The sequence below is a fragment of the Acomys minous genome (genome assembly GCF_964271855.1).
Source record: "Acomys minous genome assembly, chromosome: 5".
Taxonomy (NCBI): Eukaryota; Metazoa; Chordata; class Mammalia; order Rodentia; family Muridae; genus Acomys; species Acomys minous.
Window position 1 is genome coordinate 101,810,666 of NC_140494.1, and position 14,485 is coordinate 101,825,150.

Below are 14,485 nucleotides of genomic sequence, written 5' to 3' on the forward strand. Positions count from 1 at the left end.
GAGGGGTGACAGTATATAATCGAACAGCAGTGACAGGGGAGCTGAGTGCCTACACTGAGGGGCGGGAAGCTGTGAGAGTTGACAAGTGCGTGTGGGATTCTCAGCAGCATATGGACTCCACACAGGAGGACAGATGAAGCCAGCTCCCTCAACACTCCCCATTTCCCTTCAGTAGAAGCCTGGTGGGAAGAAGTCTGCTTCCCCTCCACCCTGGAAGCTGGAAGAGCCAGTAACAAGGTGTCAGCCAATGAGATGTAAGCAGAAGTGCCCTATAGGCTCTTCCATCGACAAGACAGCCCATCTTCCAACCTTCCTGCTGCATGGAGTACAGACAAGGACTGTGGCTCCAGCAGGTTGTCTGCCCATGAGGACCTTGAAGATGCACACCATTTATTGGCTGGAGATCGCAAGGCCTGTGTCCTCTCCGGGGTGAAAGTGTGTTCCTTCAACAGAGGCCCCGAACTTCATTTGACCAAGGGTATGCTTAAAGAACATGCTATGGGTCTATGTAGCAAGCTGAGGGAATTTCAGAGCGGGGAAGTGGGAACTGGGTTAAGTGTACAGCAGGGAATGAGAGAGGGGTGAGTTTATATAGGAAGGAACAAGCTGAGAGATAAGGTAGGATCAGAATACTTCCTCCTGAGTGTACGCACAGGAGGCCGGGTGCCTGAAGAGCATACGTGATGTGTGAGCATATGCACGTGTCTGAAGGTGCCCTAGGCACAGAGCGGGGACTCACAGAGTATGTCTGACCCAGACCACAGTGCCACTTCCTGTAACTCCCCTCAGCAGCTGAAGGTTTGGAGAAGAGGGACCTTGGGCAATGGAAGAGGAAAAGTGGTCTCCCAGGGACCAGATAGCTGGGAGGAGCTGGGAAGAGGGGAATTGAGGGTATCCAAGGTAGGAACACAAATGCTTATAGCATAGCAAGAAAGGAACAAGGGAGCCACACTGCTTGAATGGGAGGCTGTGGTCCCAGGAGGGGCCCGGTGCTCAGATGTAGGATGATCTCCTTGTAATAGGGCCTGTGGTACATAAGGTGGGGTGACTAGGATAGGAAAGGGTCCCCGGAGCCATGGGAGTTGGGAGACAAGATAAGTCCCTTACAGATGGTGGAGAAGATGACCATGAACACCGTCAGAGTGCTCAATGGAGAGCCAGGAGCAGGGTACAGCCAGGAGCATGCAGTGGGCCACGCTTGACCCATCAGCTATGAAAGGTGGCTGTGTATGACCAGTGAATGCCCAGGCCAGGGTATGGCACAAGCAAGGCTACTCTTCCGAACTGGCATGTAACAAGAAGCCCTAGTCCTGTGTGCTGCTCCACTGAATTGTAGGCTACACCTTAGTTACTCTGGAGGGCTGCTCAGTGGGACAAATGGGCTGGCACCAAGTTGAGCCTCTTACTAGAGACTAATGTCTGCTAGTGGGTACACTCCTTCTAGGTAAAAGGGAGTGCTGAGGAGGGGCAGTCAGGGGCTTTTGTCACTGTCTCTTGCTCAGCATTACATTGTGGGCCATGCAAAGGAGCAGAGGCTATTAAGAGATTCCCCCAAACCACCCCACCCAGCAGTTATAGGAAGTGGCACTGTTGTCTGGGTCAGACATACTCTGTCAGTCCCCGCTCCGTGCCTAGGGCACCTTCAGACACGTGCATATGCTCACACATACTCTTCAGGCACCCGGCCTCCTGTGCGTACACTCAGGAGGAAGTATTCTGACCCTACCTTATCTCTCAGCTTGTTCCTTCCATACTCAGCCAGTTCTTTAGTGCATGAATACAGCACTGCACTTGTGTGGTCTACCCAGTGGGTGAGGTCAGGGGTGCAGGGGCTGGCTGGCATGCCAGGCCCCTTTAGAAGGTGAGCCTGAGCTGGCAGGTGGCTTGAGTTTAGGTGAAGAAAAGAAGCAAGAGCATCAGGGAAGAACCCCGCATGGGTGTCTGGGGACTTGGCCTTGGGGAGGGTTCAGACTGCCTTGGGATGGTCATTCTTGTCAGCTTACCACATTCTTGGGGCCAGTCCAGATGCACTCCACGGCAGTCTGATTGATGGCCTTGGCTTTGAGACTCGGAGCAGGTGGTCTGACGCCTCTGGTCAAGATGTGCTCAAAGGCCAGAGGACTATCTCCCAAGTCTGTCTTGGCCCAGGCAGAAATCTCATAGGACGTGTGAGCTGTCAGGTTGCTCACTGTGAAAAGAAGGAAGAGGAATGCCACGGATGTATGCACCTGAGGTGACAGCCAAGAATCTGGCTTTGAGTTTACACATCCTATTTTTCAATAGTTTGCAAATTCATTTAATATTTACTAGTATTCGGCACATGTAATTCTTAGAGACTGGATAATTTCTAAAGCTGGCTGTGAGGTCATGCAGTTGGCATAACATTTCCTGCAGTTGTGTGGCCTTGTGTGACCGGAGGCCCGAAACTCACAGCCATCAATCCAACTATTTCAGGAAATCAAAGGGGGTTTCTGAATCTGTGAACAAGGATGTCCATTTCTGTGTCTGGTGCTGTAAACACCGACCAGCTGGGGAATGTGGAGTCATTTTCCTCAGTCGTGTAGCCACTGGTAAGTTGCCCTTGCCCCAGGAGATGGTCAGCCATTCACGTTCATGGAAGCATTCCCAGTTAAGCTCATAGTTATAATCCAAGCACTCAGCTGGCAGGAGAACTCCCAGCATGAAGTCAGCCTGAGCTACAACGGGAATATCTGGCCAACCTGAGCTTTATGGGTTATCAAAACCCAAGGACTATCAGCCTAGCACACACAAGGCCCTCGGCTTAATCCCCAGCACAGACAAAATGGACTGATAATAAATAAATAATGATGACGACAGCACACCTGTGATTTCTGTTTCATAAGACTAACAAGGAGGAAACAGAACTACCATCATCAGTCCTTCTCAAACAGTCTTGAAGAAGAGGAAAGGAGAAAGCTCCCAAGCCATTCACAGCACCCATAAGCAACTTTTGGTATGGAAGGGTTTCTCTTAGAAATACATTAAAAATCTTCCTGTGAGACTGTCTTCAGATAAAATAATTTTAATAGAGCTCTCACTTTGCATAGACCTAAGTGAGGACTGGAACACCTCCTCCTTTCATTTGGCTGTTCTTCCATGGAGTTGACACATCTTTACGGAATGCCACTCACACACCAGGCCACATGCGACCTCTTACTAGCTGAGAGGGAGTAAAACTTGAAGCAGGTAATGGAATCTGGCTGGGTTCTTAGTGCAAAGCCACCTATAGGAGTGAATCTGGCTTCTTACAGGGTCCTCCTCCTCTGATCCAGCTTCCTTTGAGGACCACCAGGTTTAGAAGAAGCCTCAAGGAGCCAGCAACTAAAGACCCTCCGCCTGAGTCAGGAGGATGCAGACAGCATCCTCAGTGGGCAAGAACTGTCTATGCAGAACCATCTCCAGCAAGTCCCGCTCGTTTCCAGTCTCCCCACACAAGCTCTGCTCCCAGGAAAGCACCATCTGGCTTACTCCTTCCTGCTTATGTAGCAATGTAGCTCTGGGGTGTTACCTTTGTATGACAGAGAGCTTCCTCGGAAGTTCAAGGTTTTCTTTTCTTGCTTGTGGGCATCAAATGACCAGAAAAGGTTCACCACATAGCCATTGACCTGCCAAGAACCAGAAAGCATGTGACAGGATCAGCTGACAAAGTCAGGGGACACACTGAACACACACAGGCAGGGTTGGCCTCTTCGGCTGCCTGGTCTCCTTCTGTGGACAGGTGTTTGATCTGAGTTTTTCATCAGCTTCTATTTATCCTACCACTAAATAAATTCAGTTATTTATAGTAAGTGGAAGTTAAAGGGAGCCCTCAACTCAGGTTGTCCTCTTAGTCAAGGCAAAGAGGTCAATACAGAGGCTGGTTTATAAGACACACAAAATCAGGGAAGAGCACCTTCTCCCAATTCTCCATTAGAGAATGTTCTAAACTAAAAATCATTACATCTGTGAAAACGTAGGGGGAAAAAAATGTCCTCACGACCAAATACTAACGACAAAGGCCCACTCTAAGCCATCTGCTCTAGTAGTGCTCTTTAAAAACTAAGAACAGAATATTAAGCATTCTTAAGCGAATGGCAGAAGGACTCTGAAGACCACCCTGCCACAATATCACGGATGGAGAGGCACAGAAAGAGAAACCAGCAGATGGAAAATGATACTGTAGAAGTGGATTTCAATTCGCAAGATCACAGGGACAGATAAGCGTGGTGGAACGTGGTGCGCAAATGGATGCTCCAAGGAACCAGTGGTGGCCGAGGAGGAGAGACAGGGTGGCTAAGAGAGACACAAGGCAGTCGGGTTTCCAAGGCATCCGAGAGTCCCAAGAAGGTTGCTCTACCACAATGGGAACTTCTCCATTAGCACCGAGTACCAGGAAATCCAATAAAGATGAAAATTACAGGGCGCACATAGTCTCTTAACACCACGTCTTTCTGTGCACTGGAGCTGTGAACCGTTTAATTATATGGTTAAAGAAGAAAGGCACCAGGCAGGGGCAGAATAATTACACGCGGAGACTGCAGTTGTTCTTCGTGGGGGAAAGGGAACAACCTAGGTCTGATATTTCAGGGCCACCGGATCAGCTCCTTCATCTTCCCTAATCTCCCTGCCCTAAGTCATGTGAGTTCCCACACAAAGGCAAGCCCCACCCAGCTGCCAGCCCGAGAACACCCAATTACCTTGATGCCACCGTCCATGCTCAGGGTAAAGCTCAAAGAATTTTCATCATAGCTGTCAATGTGGATACTCGGTGCTTGGATCGCTGAAAAGAGAAAAGAATCAAAGGGAAACCACAGTGTGAAAAGCGAGGAAAGTGGAAGGTCACTGCGTTCATCTCAACAGACAAAGCGGCCTTTCAGCAGAGGAACTCAAGGGCACTCCCGCTGGCTTTATCCATCCACCTCTTCCACCACCATTTCCCTGGTGGAGAGTGGGCCCGCAGTTGCTTGGTAAACACACAACACACTTGGCTCGGTCAGCTAGCCTGGCCATTTAGGCTGAACCCAGTAAGTTTCACTGTATCAATGTCCCTACATGGGCCAGCTTTGGCCTGGCTCTTCAAGAGCCAGGATCTGGGTGAGTGATGTCTTCATGAGGGACAACAGAGTTCCAGGCCCCCTCATGCCCTTTGTGAAGGGCAGCGCTTGGTGCTATGGAAAAGTCAGCCTGGACTATAATCACGGCGACGATGGGCAGGCCACGACTCTCCAAAGCCCGATTCCCTCAGTCACACAATGAGGATGACAATATTTCACTCACAGGATTTGCGTACAACGAAAAGCACAGTTTGTGGAATGCAAGAAACACTCGGTATGTGGTGGCCTTCGCATCTGTGCCGGTATTAACCTGCTGCCTCTGTCATGAATGAACCTAGCTGACATCACTGCTGTCTTTGTCCTTCATCTTTCTTCCAAAGTCACTAAGACCCTAGGCCACAGCTATTTCACGGCAATTCTCTGTTGCAGCCCAGCCTGAGCAAACCACACGTGAGGAGCGGAGATTTGGCAAAATCACAGGGAAGAGAGTGAAGGGGACTACGACCTGGGGTGATTTCCAAATGCAGACTTGTGCTTACTGAATTCAGGAACAAGGTGGCCTCCCAAACTCACTTCTTTTGCACTGTGGACTTTGGCCCAGATTTTTGTAGAGAGAAATGATGAGACAGTAGGAGCTCAAGGAGAGTGAATCCAGGCCACACAGCCTTTTTATTACCTGCCAACATTCTGCCCACTGATTGGCTGGCAGCATCAACTCCGGCTACCTCCTTACCCAATCGCCACAGCCCCCCATAGTTTAGAGCAGCAAGTCTTCATCACTCAGAGAGTCTCACAGGCTCAGATGAAAGCACAATCACCCAATCGTATCCCACGCCACAGAGATCAGTTGCTTTTAATATCTGCAAGGCCATGAGGTGAAAGTCCCCAGAGCCAGAGCAGCGGAGCTGAGGACACCACCAGGAGGACAGGCTTTTGGTCCACTGTTCAATGGGTTCCAGGACTGTTCATCTAGATGCGTCAATCCACTCACCCTCTAATGGAGCTTTACTAGATACCAGGTATGGAGTGAGGTGAACGGCAAAGATCTCAGGCCCCAGAGGCCCTCATGCAGGATGGGGAGCAGCCCGTCGGCAAGCAGAGCAGCCCAGCAGGCACAGGGATCTCTTGGGGGGAGGTTACACGGGGTGGGAGGGGAAGGGGCACAGCAGGAAGGTTAAGAGCGCAGGCTTTGGATCAGGCATGTGCAGTTCTCGTCCAGACTTTGTCACTTATGTGTGTCCCAGGGCAAGTAACACACTACATCCTGCTCCCCTGTCCTGCAGCTGTTCTGAGGGACCAATTGGATAAACTCATGTGCACAGACCAGTGAGTTTACAGAGCACCGAGAAGTTCAGATCTGGTGCTGTGTGCCACCCCTAACCCTGACACAGCTTGTCAATGTAACCAAAGAAGGGGGCACAAACATTAGTGAGGTGCCTTAACAGCATCACAAGAGTGTGCAAGCTATGTCCAGCTTTAGTGAAAAGGGACTCCTATGTTAGAAGTTGCACAAGCTCACAAAGGGACCTGCCATAGTGATCTTTGGAAATCGATGCTTGGAGGAAAAACAAGCTCGAAGGCTGCCCCAAAAGACTCCTCATCTTTGTAAACCTGAAGAGTGCCTGTGCTGGGGAAGAGGCGCTCCGAGGAGCTGTCTAAGCTAGGCCTCCCTTTCCAGCTCAGTGAAGGACATTTCCAAAGGCCTTCCTCCTGTCTTCTCTAAGTATGGGAGCGCTCGACTCATTTACCTTTTCCTTTTATGGTGGTGATGGATTTAGGATCGCTCCAGTTTCCTATTCCGCGACTAGTCACCGCAGCCACCTTTTCAAATCAGAGTGTGAGTTAATAGGGAAAAAAAAGTAACACACCATATAGTAAGAACTCTGCATAAGCTAAATGGTTAAGACTTCAGGAGTGAGGGCAGAAATAAATAAATAAATAAAATACAGACAGAGTGACCCAGAATATTAGGCCCCAGCAAATGAAATAAGAGGGTCAAGAGGCAAAAAGAATTATAATAGTCCTAAGAATGTAAAATTCCTATTTTATATTTAATATATCCTATTGAAATCCAGATTCTTTTAACAGGCAGGTGTATGAGTGTGAGTTTGTGTGTGTGCATGTGTGTATGTGTGAATCTTTAAGCTTTATATCCATAGACACATTTTCACACACATAAAAGGAGTCTTAGAGGAATTATCAGTGCAACTGAGTCTCCAGGAGGTGTGTCTTAATGGCTTTAGTAAACACCATTTGCATAAAAATCTCTCCTTTCTGCTAAATACATTACTGAGTTTGATAAGAATGTCACAAAACTGGTTTATTAATGCCACTTAGCACTGTATCTAGTGATAAGCCGAAAAGAGGCAAGCACAAAAGTACAGACCCAACAGAGCATCTGGTTGGCAGCAGGGAGAGCTAGTTGCTTTACCACAGGCTCCTGGCTATCTGAGGGGAAAGTTGGACTTCCCTCTTTAAGACAAGAAACTAGGTGCTTGTCTCTTAAACATAGGCATAGAGCTGACAAAGGGAGCCATCTCCCTGGGTTCTAGGACTGGCCAGTGGCGGGAGAGGAGGCAGCCACTCACTCTGATGGTGTAGAGGGTGCTGAGAAGCAAGTTCTTTATCTCTGTGGCGTTGCTAGCAGCTCTCTGGGAGGCCCACATCTTGGATCCGCTCCTGCTGTACTCCACCTGCGGGGAGAAGCACCGGCAGGAAAAAGGTCATCAGAGGCCACCGGCCCATCCAATACCTGGTGAAGATGCACGTGGGGAAAGGGAAGGGAGGGGCGCTCTGATGGCTACTTGAGAGGATCTGGACTCTCCCGGGAGATGAGGCTGTGGGCAGCCCCGCAGGTGATTGCCTCGGTTAGGTTAACTGAGGGTTAGGTGGCACACCATTTCCTTGGGCTAATTGCTGGACTGTATGAAAGGAGAAAGTGAGCTGAGCACAGGCACCCAGGGCTGCTTCCTGACTGTGGATGCCACGGGACCAGCTGCTGCAGCTCTTATGGCCTTGAATTTCCTGCCATTGTGGGTGGTACCCTTGAACTGTGAGTCAACTTTCTCTCTTAAGTTACTTTTGTCAGGATATTTTTGTCACAGCAAGAGGAAAAGAAAGTAAGACAGGCGTGCTAAGTAAGATGCCGTCCCAATGGATGGGTCATCGTCCACAGGACCTAATCACCTCCTGGTGACATAAAGCTCTCTGATAGGCACCCCCGATTGTGGACAGTACTTACAATGTACTCACGGATGAGGCCATGGGTGTGGATGGGAGGAGCCCAGTGCCCAATGATCACACCTTCCTCTTCACTGTTCAGTGAGAGCTGCAGGCTCCGAGGGGGATCTGGCACTAAAAAACAGTGAAGGCAGAAGCCAAGTTCCCCTTGCATTCAAATTACTTGATCATATGCATAGAAAACCAATAAGAAGTTGAGACAGATACATGAAGTTATAAAATACAACGGCATAAAAACCAATATGTAAATAAAACAAATGTATTTCTCAGTAACTAAGTAATTTAAAAGAAACTTTGCTTAAAATTGTTTTTTAAAAAAATGTACTAGGAATAATTTAACCAAGAAGGTAAATGATTTCTACAATGAAAAATTTAAAGCCCAGATAAGAGAGGCTGAAGAGAACACCAGCACTGCCACTCACAAAAATCAACGGGAAGAACTCGTGCTATTAAAATAGTCCCGTTACCCAAAGCAATCCACATACTTAGCGCGGTCCCTATTGCATAGCAATAACATCTTCCAAGAACTAGAAGAAAATGGAGGTGGGGAGGAGGAATCGGAAAGATTGTAAGAACCAGAGGAAATGGGAGACACCAAGGACACTAGGCCTTCTACACACAGCAGGGCTCACACACACACACACACACACACACACACACACGAGCTAACTCACAGACTGGCAACACGCACAGAGTCTACTGCATGGGTCTGCACCAGATGGGGTCTCAGCACTGAAAGAAGTGGACAGAAGCCCCTCTCCCTAACCCAGAAGCCATCTCTAACTGAACATCTCCTGCAAATGAAAAATTAGTCGTCTCTAACAGAGAAGTATGCAAACCACACTTAAGGCCAGGCCCCGGGCCCAGCAGTAGATGAACTCAATGCCATTTGTGGCGGTTCTTTGTCTCATAGCGCGTTATTGAGGTTGTGTTTACAGGCACATCAGCAGACAAAGCATAAGAGAAAATGTGGTACATATATACTTTGTGGTATCACTCAGATACAAAGAAGGATATCTTGCCATTTGTGGCAGCGTGGATGAGCCTGGAGGGCAATCTACTAAGCGAGATAAGCCATGAAGCAAAAGATGAAGACTGACTGTTGTCATTTATATGCAAAACCAGCAGGGTGACCTCACAGAAGTGCAGGGGCTAGTGATTCCCAAGCCTGCAAGAGTGGAGTGGTAGGAGAGGGCAGGAGAGAAAATGGGTGTAGGGGGATGGATGGAAGAAGGCCTGATGTGAAACAGCACAGCAGGACAACTGGGAGGGACAAAAACCAATTGAATATCTTAAAAGAGATAGCAGAGAGGGGTTTGCACGTTCCTTATACAAAGAAAAACAAAAACAAACAAACAAAAAGCCAAGTGGAGTTATCAGATAGCCTAATGGGTGTGGTCTAGTCGTTATACATTGCATATGTGTATCAAAATGTCAGACTGTTTCCTGCAAATGTGTGCAATTTTTATGTTAGGCAAGATTTTAAAGTACATTTAAAAAATTTAAAGGAATCAACCAGAGGTTAAAAATCCATCTGCACAGTAGACAACTAGAGGAAATTTCCTGGGCTTAAATCAAGGTCAAAAGGGATGCTGGAGAGCACTGGCCTCAGCCTGTCTGTTAAAAATGCTGACAGCTTGGCCTTCACGTTGACAAGACCCTCTCCTCTTCTCCCCGGATGTCTCAGTAGATTGTGATGTAAATTAGTGGCTCTCCCAGGCCGCAAGTTAGAGTTAGGCAGGCTGAGTCATCCAGGTGTGTGTGTGTGTGTGTGTGTGTGTGTGTGTGTGTGTGTGTGTCTGTGTGTCTGTGTGTGTCTGTGTAAGCACACACGAGCGTGTGTGTGTGTGTGTGTGTGTGTGTGTGTGTGTGTGTGTGTCTGGTCGGTCCTTGGAACTTCACTCTGAGCTTTTAATTGTCCATGAGAGCCCCAGACACCTCAAACTCTCCAACCACAAAGCAGAGGTCTAAGGCTGTGACTCCTGAGAAAGGAGACTAATTTCCAAACATCACAGAAATCTTACATTCAAGGCAGACTCCTCAATGAGTTTGGCATATTCAAAAAACTTCAGGCAATAGGGACAATGACTAGAGTAAACAGACCTGCAGGACAGACATCGGCTGCTCTGAAGGGAGGACCGTGGGGAAAACCCTCTTAGAATCTGTTAAGTTTGTAAAATCTTAGCCACAAAACACTCACAAGCCTCACATTAAGTGATAAGGACATCTGTGATAAGTGATTATCACATTAAGTGATACATTAAGTGACAAGGTATCAAGTACTGGGAAGTACCCAGAAAAGGAAAATAGAAGCAGAAGCTAGACCAGAAATGCCAAAGGGGGCAGGGGTGGCAGTGGTAAAAAGCATCTGAAATTGACTTCTAAAGGGGTAAGAGCATTCTGGGCCATGGTAAGGGAGATCAGCCTGGAAAGCTGTAGCCACGGCACTTCCATGCACGTAAGGAATGGGCATGTGTCCTCAGATGGAAAGTGCAGATAAGCACATCCTCACTCAATAGCATCCTCAAGAAGAGGTCTGCTACACGCTCTAATGACTATGACCTGGGGACTGGGGAAACGGTTCAGTGGGTAAAGTGCTTCCAGCACAAGCATCAGGACCTGAGTTCAGATCCCCACACCCACGTTAAAGTTGGACACAGTGGCGAGTGCCCGCACCCAGTCAGCCCAGCCCAAATAGTGAGCTGCACATTCACTGAGAGACCCTACCTCAAAAAACAAGATGGAGAGCATGACAGAGACGCCCAGAGTTAGCCTCCAGTCAGCACACAAGCATATAAGGTATGTACACATGGGGGCATGCACACCTACACCTCCCCCCGCCCCATACCCCAAGTACCGCAGACTTTAAAAATGCATTAGAAACTCGTGTGACAATGCACACCTGCCATCCTAGCTACCTGGATGGAAAGGCAGGAAGCCGGCAAACTTCAGGCCTGTCTGGGCTGCAGAGCGAGTCTGAGCGCCAGATGCAAATTAGTGAGACTCAAAATAAAATTAATGAAAGGACTCAGGACGTAGCTCAGTGGTAGAGCGGCTTCAGGAATAATTGCGCAGGGCCCTCGGGTCAACCTCCAGGATCACACGTTCTCGCGCATAAGGTCGAGTCAACTGTACTTACGCCCCTCTGGAGTCCGCAGGGTCACGAAGTCATTGGTGTTGTGCACCTTGCTGAGGCAGTGAACCTGGACCTTAACCTGGTATGTGGTATCTGGCTTCAGGACTTTTAGCACAGTGCTTGTCTTATTGCTGTGGGTTTCCAGGGTCTTCCATATGCTCTCTCCAACCACCCTGAGCAAAACGAGAAAGACACTGTCACAGGGAGGCAGCGTGGGGTGATGGAGATGCGTGAGTCTGCTAAAAACAACAACAACAACAACAACAACAACAACAACAACAACAACAAAACAAGAGTCCTCCATGCCCATCCTAGGAGAACTGACAGGGCCGCCCATGGCTGCGGCAAAAGGGACCTACCTGTAGTAGACATTGTATACACAAGAAGAGGAGGGCATTTTTTTAGGTCTCATCCAGGTCAAGGTCACATCCCCAGAGAAATCAGCTGTCCACTGAAGATTCTGGACTTTGTATACTGTTAACTCATCTACACAGATGCAGAGAAAGAGAGAGAGAGGTCCAAGAAAGTTCTATCTTAGAAATCCTTTGAGTTTCAAAGAACTCCTCTCGAGGTAGAACCAGTGTGGTCTAAACTGTTACGAGGACACAATCATAATCTGAAAGGTATCCCAGAAAATGTGATGGCTGCCCCTGCTTAGTACCTTTCCGAGGCTCTCCTAACACATTCCCCACCATAGTTTCTTTTGCACTTTACCTTCCCCCCTCCCCCCCAGGGTCTGATCAGTTTAAGCTTCACTCTCAATAGAAGATGTGCAAGTTGAAGGATGGCACACACTCTAGACAACAGGATTGAGTTAACCCCACCTGCAGCACGAGGCTCTACGGGGGGCAATGGTGCTTGCCTCAGCATGGGGTAGAGATTGTGGGGTGCACACACCCAGACTTCCCTGTCAGGGAGGAGCTGGCCACATGGTCCATCAACATCAGACCACACTTCCGCTCAGTTGGCACCCCCAGATGGAGCACATTTTCAACTGGAGACAGAGCTCCAAAGGTCGTAGCTAAAGCCCCCACAAGGAAGTGTGGGGTGGGGCCGTCACTCACCACTGCAGGCCTTCTCGTCGCTCTCATCTGAGCAGTCCAGGAAGCCATCGCAGCGCTCTGAGAGCACAATGCAGGCCTCGCCGTCCTCGCACTTGAACTCTCTGCTCATACAGGTCAAGGTGCTGTGGGTGGCTGAAACAGAGAACCTTCTTAAACCCAGAGGGAAAAGGTTATGTCGTACTCTGTGGCTCGGCCCGGGGTTCATCATATTTAAATAAAGTAGGCTGGCTTCTTTGTACTATTGATTTCTGTTCCAGAGTTGCCTGGAAGGGGAAGCAAAACGGTGCTGGCTACATGGTAGCACTGTATTAGCATCGACTACAATCTCCTTTCAGGAAGATTGGGAGCTTTGGAGTCAAACAGACCAGATGAGGGTTTTGCTTATGCTTGTGTTTGAGACAGAGTCTCAAGTGTCTCAGCCTTGCCTCCAACTGGGTTTATCCCCGGGGATGACTTTGAACTTCTGATCCTCCTGTCTCCATCTCCTGGGTGCTAGTATTACAGACATGTACAATTATGCCCCCCCCCCGTTTATGCAATGCTGGGGGATCGAACCCAGGGCTCTGTGCATGCCAGGCATGCTGGTATCAGAGACATCGTGCCCCAGTGAGTAGGAACTGAGAGCAGCTAGCTTCTCTACAGAAGCTTCCGTCATTTTGGAAGAAGGAACGTCAACTGAGATCTGTCATCGGATCGGCCTGTGGGAAAGCTTGTGATGCATACTCCTGATTGATGACTCATGTGGGAGGGCTCAGCTCACCATAGGCAGTGCCACCGCTGGGCTGATGATCCTGGGCACTATAGGGGGGCAGGCTGAACAAGTAGGCAGCACCCCTCCATGGCTTCTGCTCCTGTCCTCACTACCAGGCTCCTCCCTGCCCCAACTTCCTTTGGTGATAGACTGTGATATGGAACTGTATGTAAGCTGAAATAAACCCTTCCCTGCCCGAGTTTCTTTGCTCATGTGTTTATCACAGTGGGAGAAACCATAACAAAGGCACCAGGCAAGTAGGCGGTTCTGTATAACTGAGCTCCATGCCCAGCCCAGACAAGGGCTGAAATGCTTATTCAGTGTGATTCTGAGCACCTCCCAAAGCTCGGCATCCCTCTGGAAAGCTGGGTAGCACCCCACTGCTACCTGGGTGCAAGGATCTAATAAACTCAAACACCTGCAAAGAGGCCTGGTCTTGGCCAGCAGACAGAGCACAGCAATGCCCTGCAGTGATGATTACTCTGTTCTTAGTGTTGGCTTGCAATCTTGGAAGAAGCTATGCCTTCTGAGTTGGGTAATAAAAATAACTGGGAGAATGGCAGTAATGTGAAGAGGCACGCGAGCGCATGTGGCACTTCCAACTTCACGAGTCTGAAGCATTTTGACAAGAGAAGGAAGAGGTAAGCTAAGAGTTAAGTGACTCAGTTCAAAGGAGGTTATTAGTGAAGGGTACGTGATCTTCACTGTAGAGAAGGGAGTGCTGACAATATCACTGAAAACAATCCTAAAGAGAGAATAGAATGGCCATAGAAAGCAAATCTGCTCTCTCAGGCTGGTCTGGGGTTGGGTCTCCGTTGTTCAAACCCATGCTCACCTGCCCCATCCTGAATAAGAAAGGGTGGGTATCAGAGACATCGCGCCCCGGTGAGTAGGAACTGAGAGCAGCTATGAGTCTCCAAGCCAAAGACTTTCACATCCCAACCCATGGAAGTTGTTGCTATGTTACCTTGCATAGCAAAAGGAAGCCTAGAGGATGGACTTAAGTTAAGGACAATGACAGAGAAAGCTCCACCTATATTACTTGTGTAGCTCCCAGCTAACTCCATAGGTCCTTCAAGGCGGAGACCTTTCCTGTTGCTCTCAGAAAGAGATAGCGAAAGACAGAAGAGCAGACAGATGTAAAGGTGGGGAGGAGCCATGACCTTCTGGAGTGCTGACTCCCAGATGCTGGGAAAAGTAAAGGGTCAGCTATCCCAGCAGTCTCCAGAGGAGCCAGCCC

The 14,485-nt window shown here is 48.8% G+C and overlaps 1 protein-coding gene across 1 annotated transcript in view; it reads right to left on the bottom strand.

The window, feature by feature from the left end:
* The window catches only part of SORL1 (sortilin related receptor 1), a 166,683-nt gene that overhangs the window by 15,330 nt on the left and 136,868 nt on the right, over positions 1 to 14,485 (bottom strand). The window contains exons 33-41 of the mRNA XM_084782514.1: positions 12,495 to 12,626; positions 11,790 to 11,916; positions 11,434 to 11,603; positions 8,296 to 8,408; positions 7,643 to 7,747; positions 6,803 to 6,875; positions 4,698 to 4,780; positions 3,530 to 3,626; positions 2,004 to 2,188 (exon numbers count right to left, since the gene is read on the bottom strand). Coding sequence (XP_084638640.1) covers positions 2,004 to 2,188; positions 3,530 to 3,626; positions 4,698 to 4,780; positions 6,803 to 6,875; positions 7,643 to 7,747; positions 8,296 to 8,408; positions 11,434 to 11,603; positions 11,790 to 11,916; positions 12,495 to 12,626 — 1,085 coding nt within the window. The remainder of the gene's footprint in view (positions 1 to 2,003; positions 2,189 to 3,529; positions 3,627 to 4,697; positions 4,781 to 6,802; positions 6,876 to 7,642; positions 7,748 to 8,295; positions 8,409 to 11,433; positions 11,604 to 11,789; positions 11,917 to 12,494; positions 12,627 to 14,485) is intronic.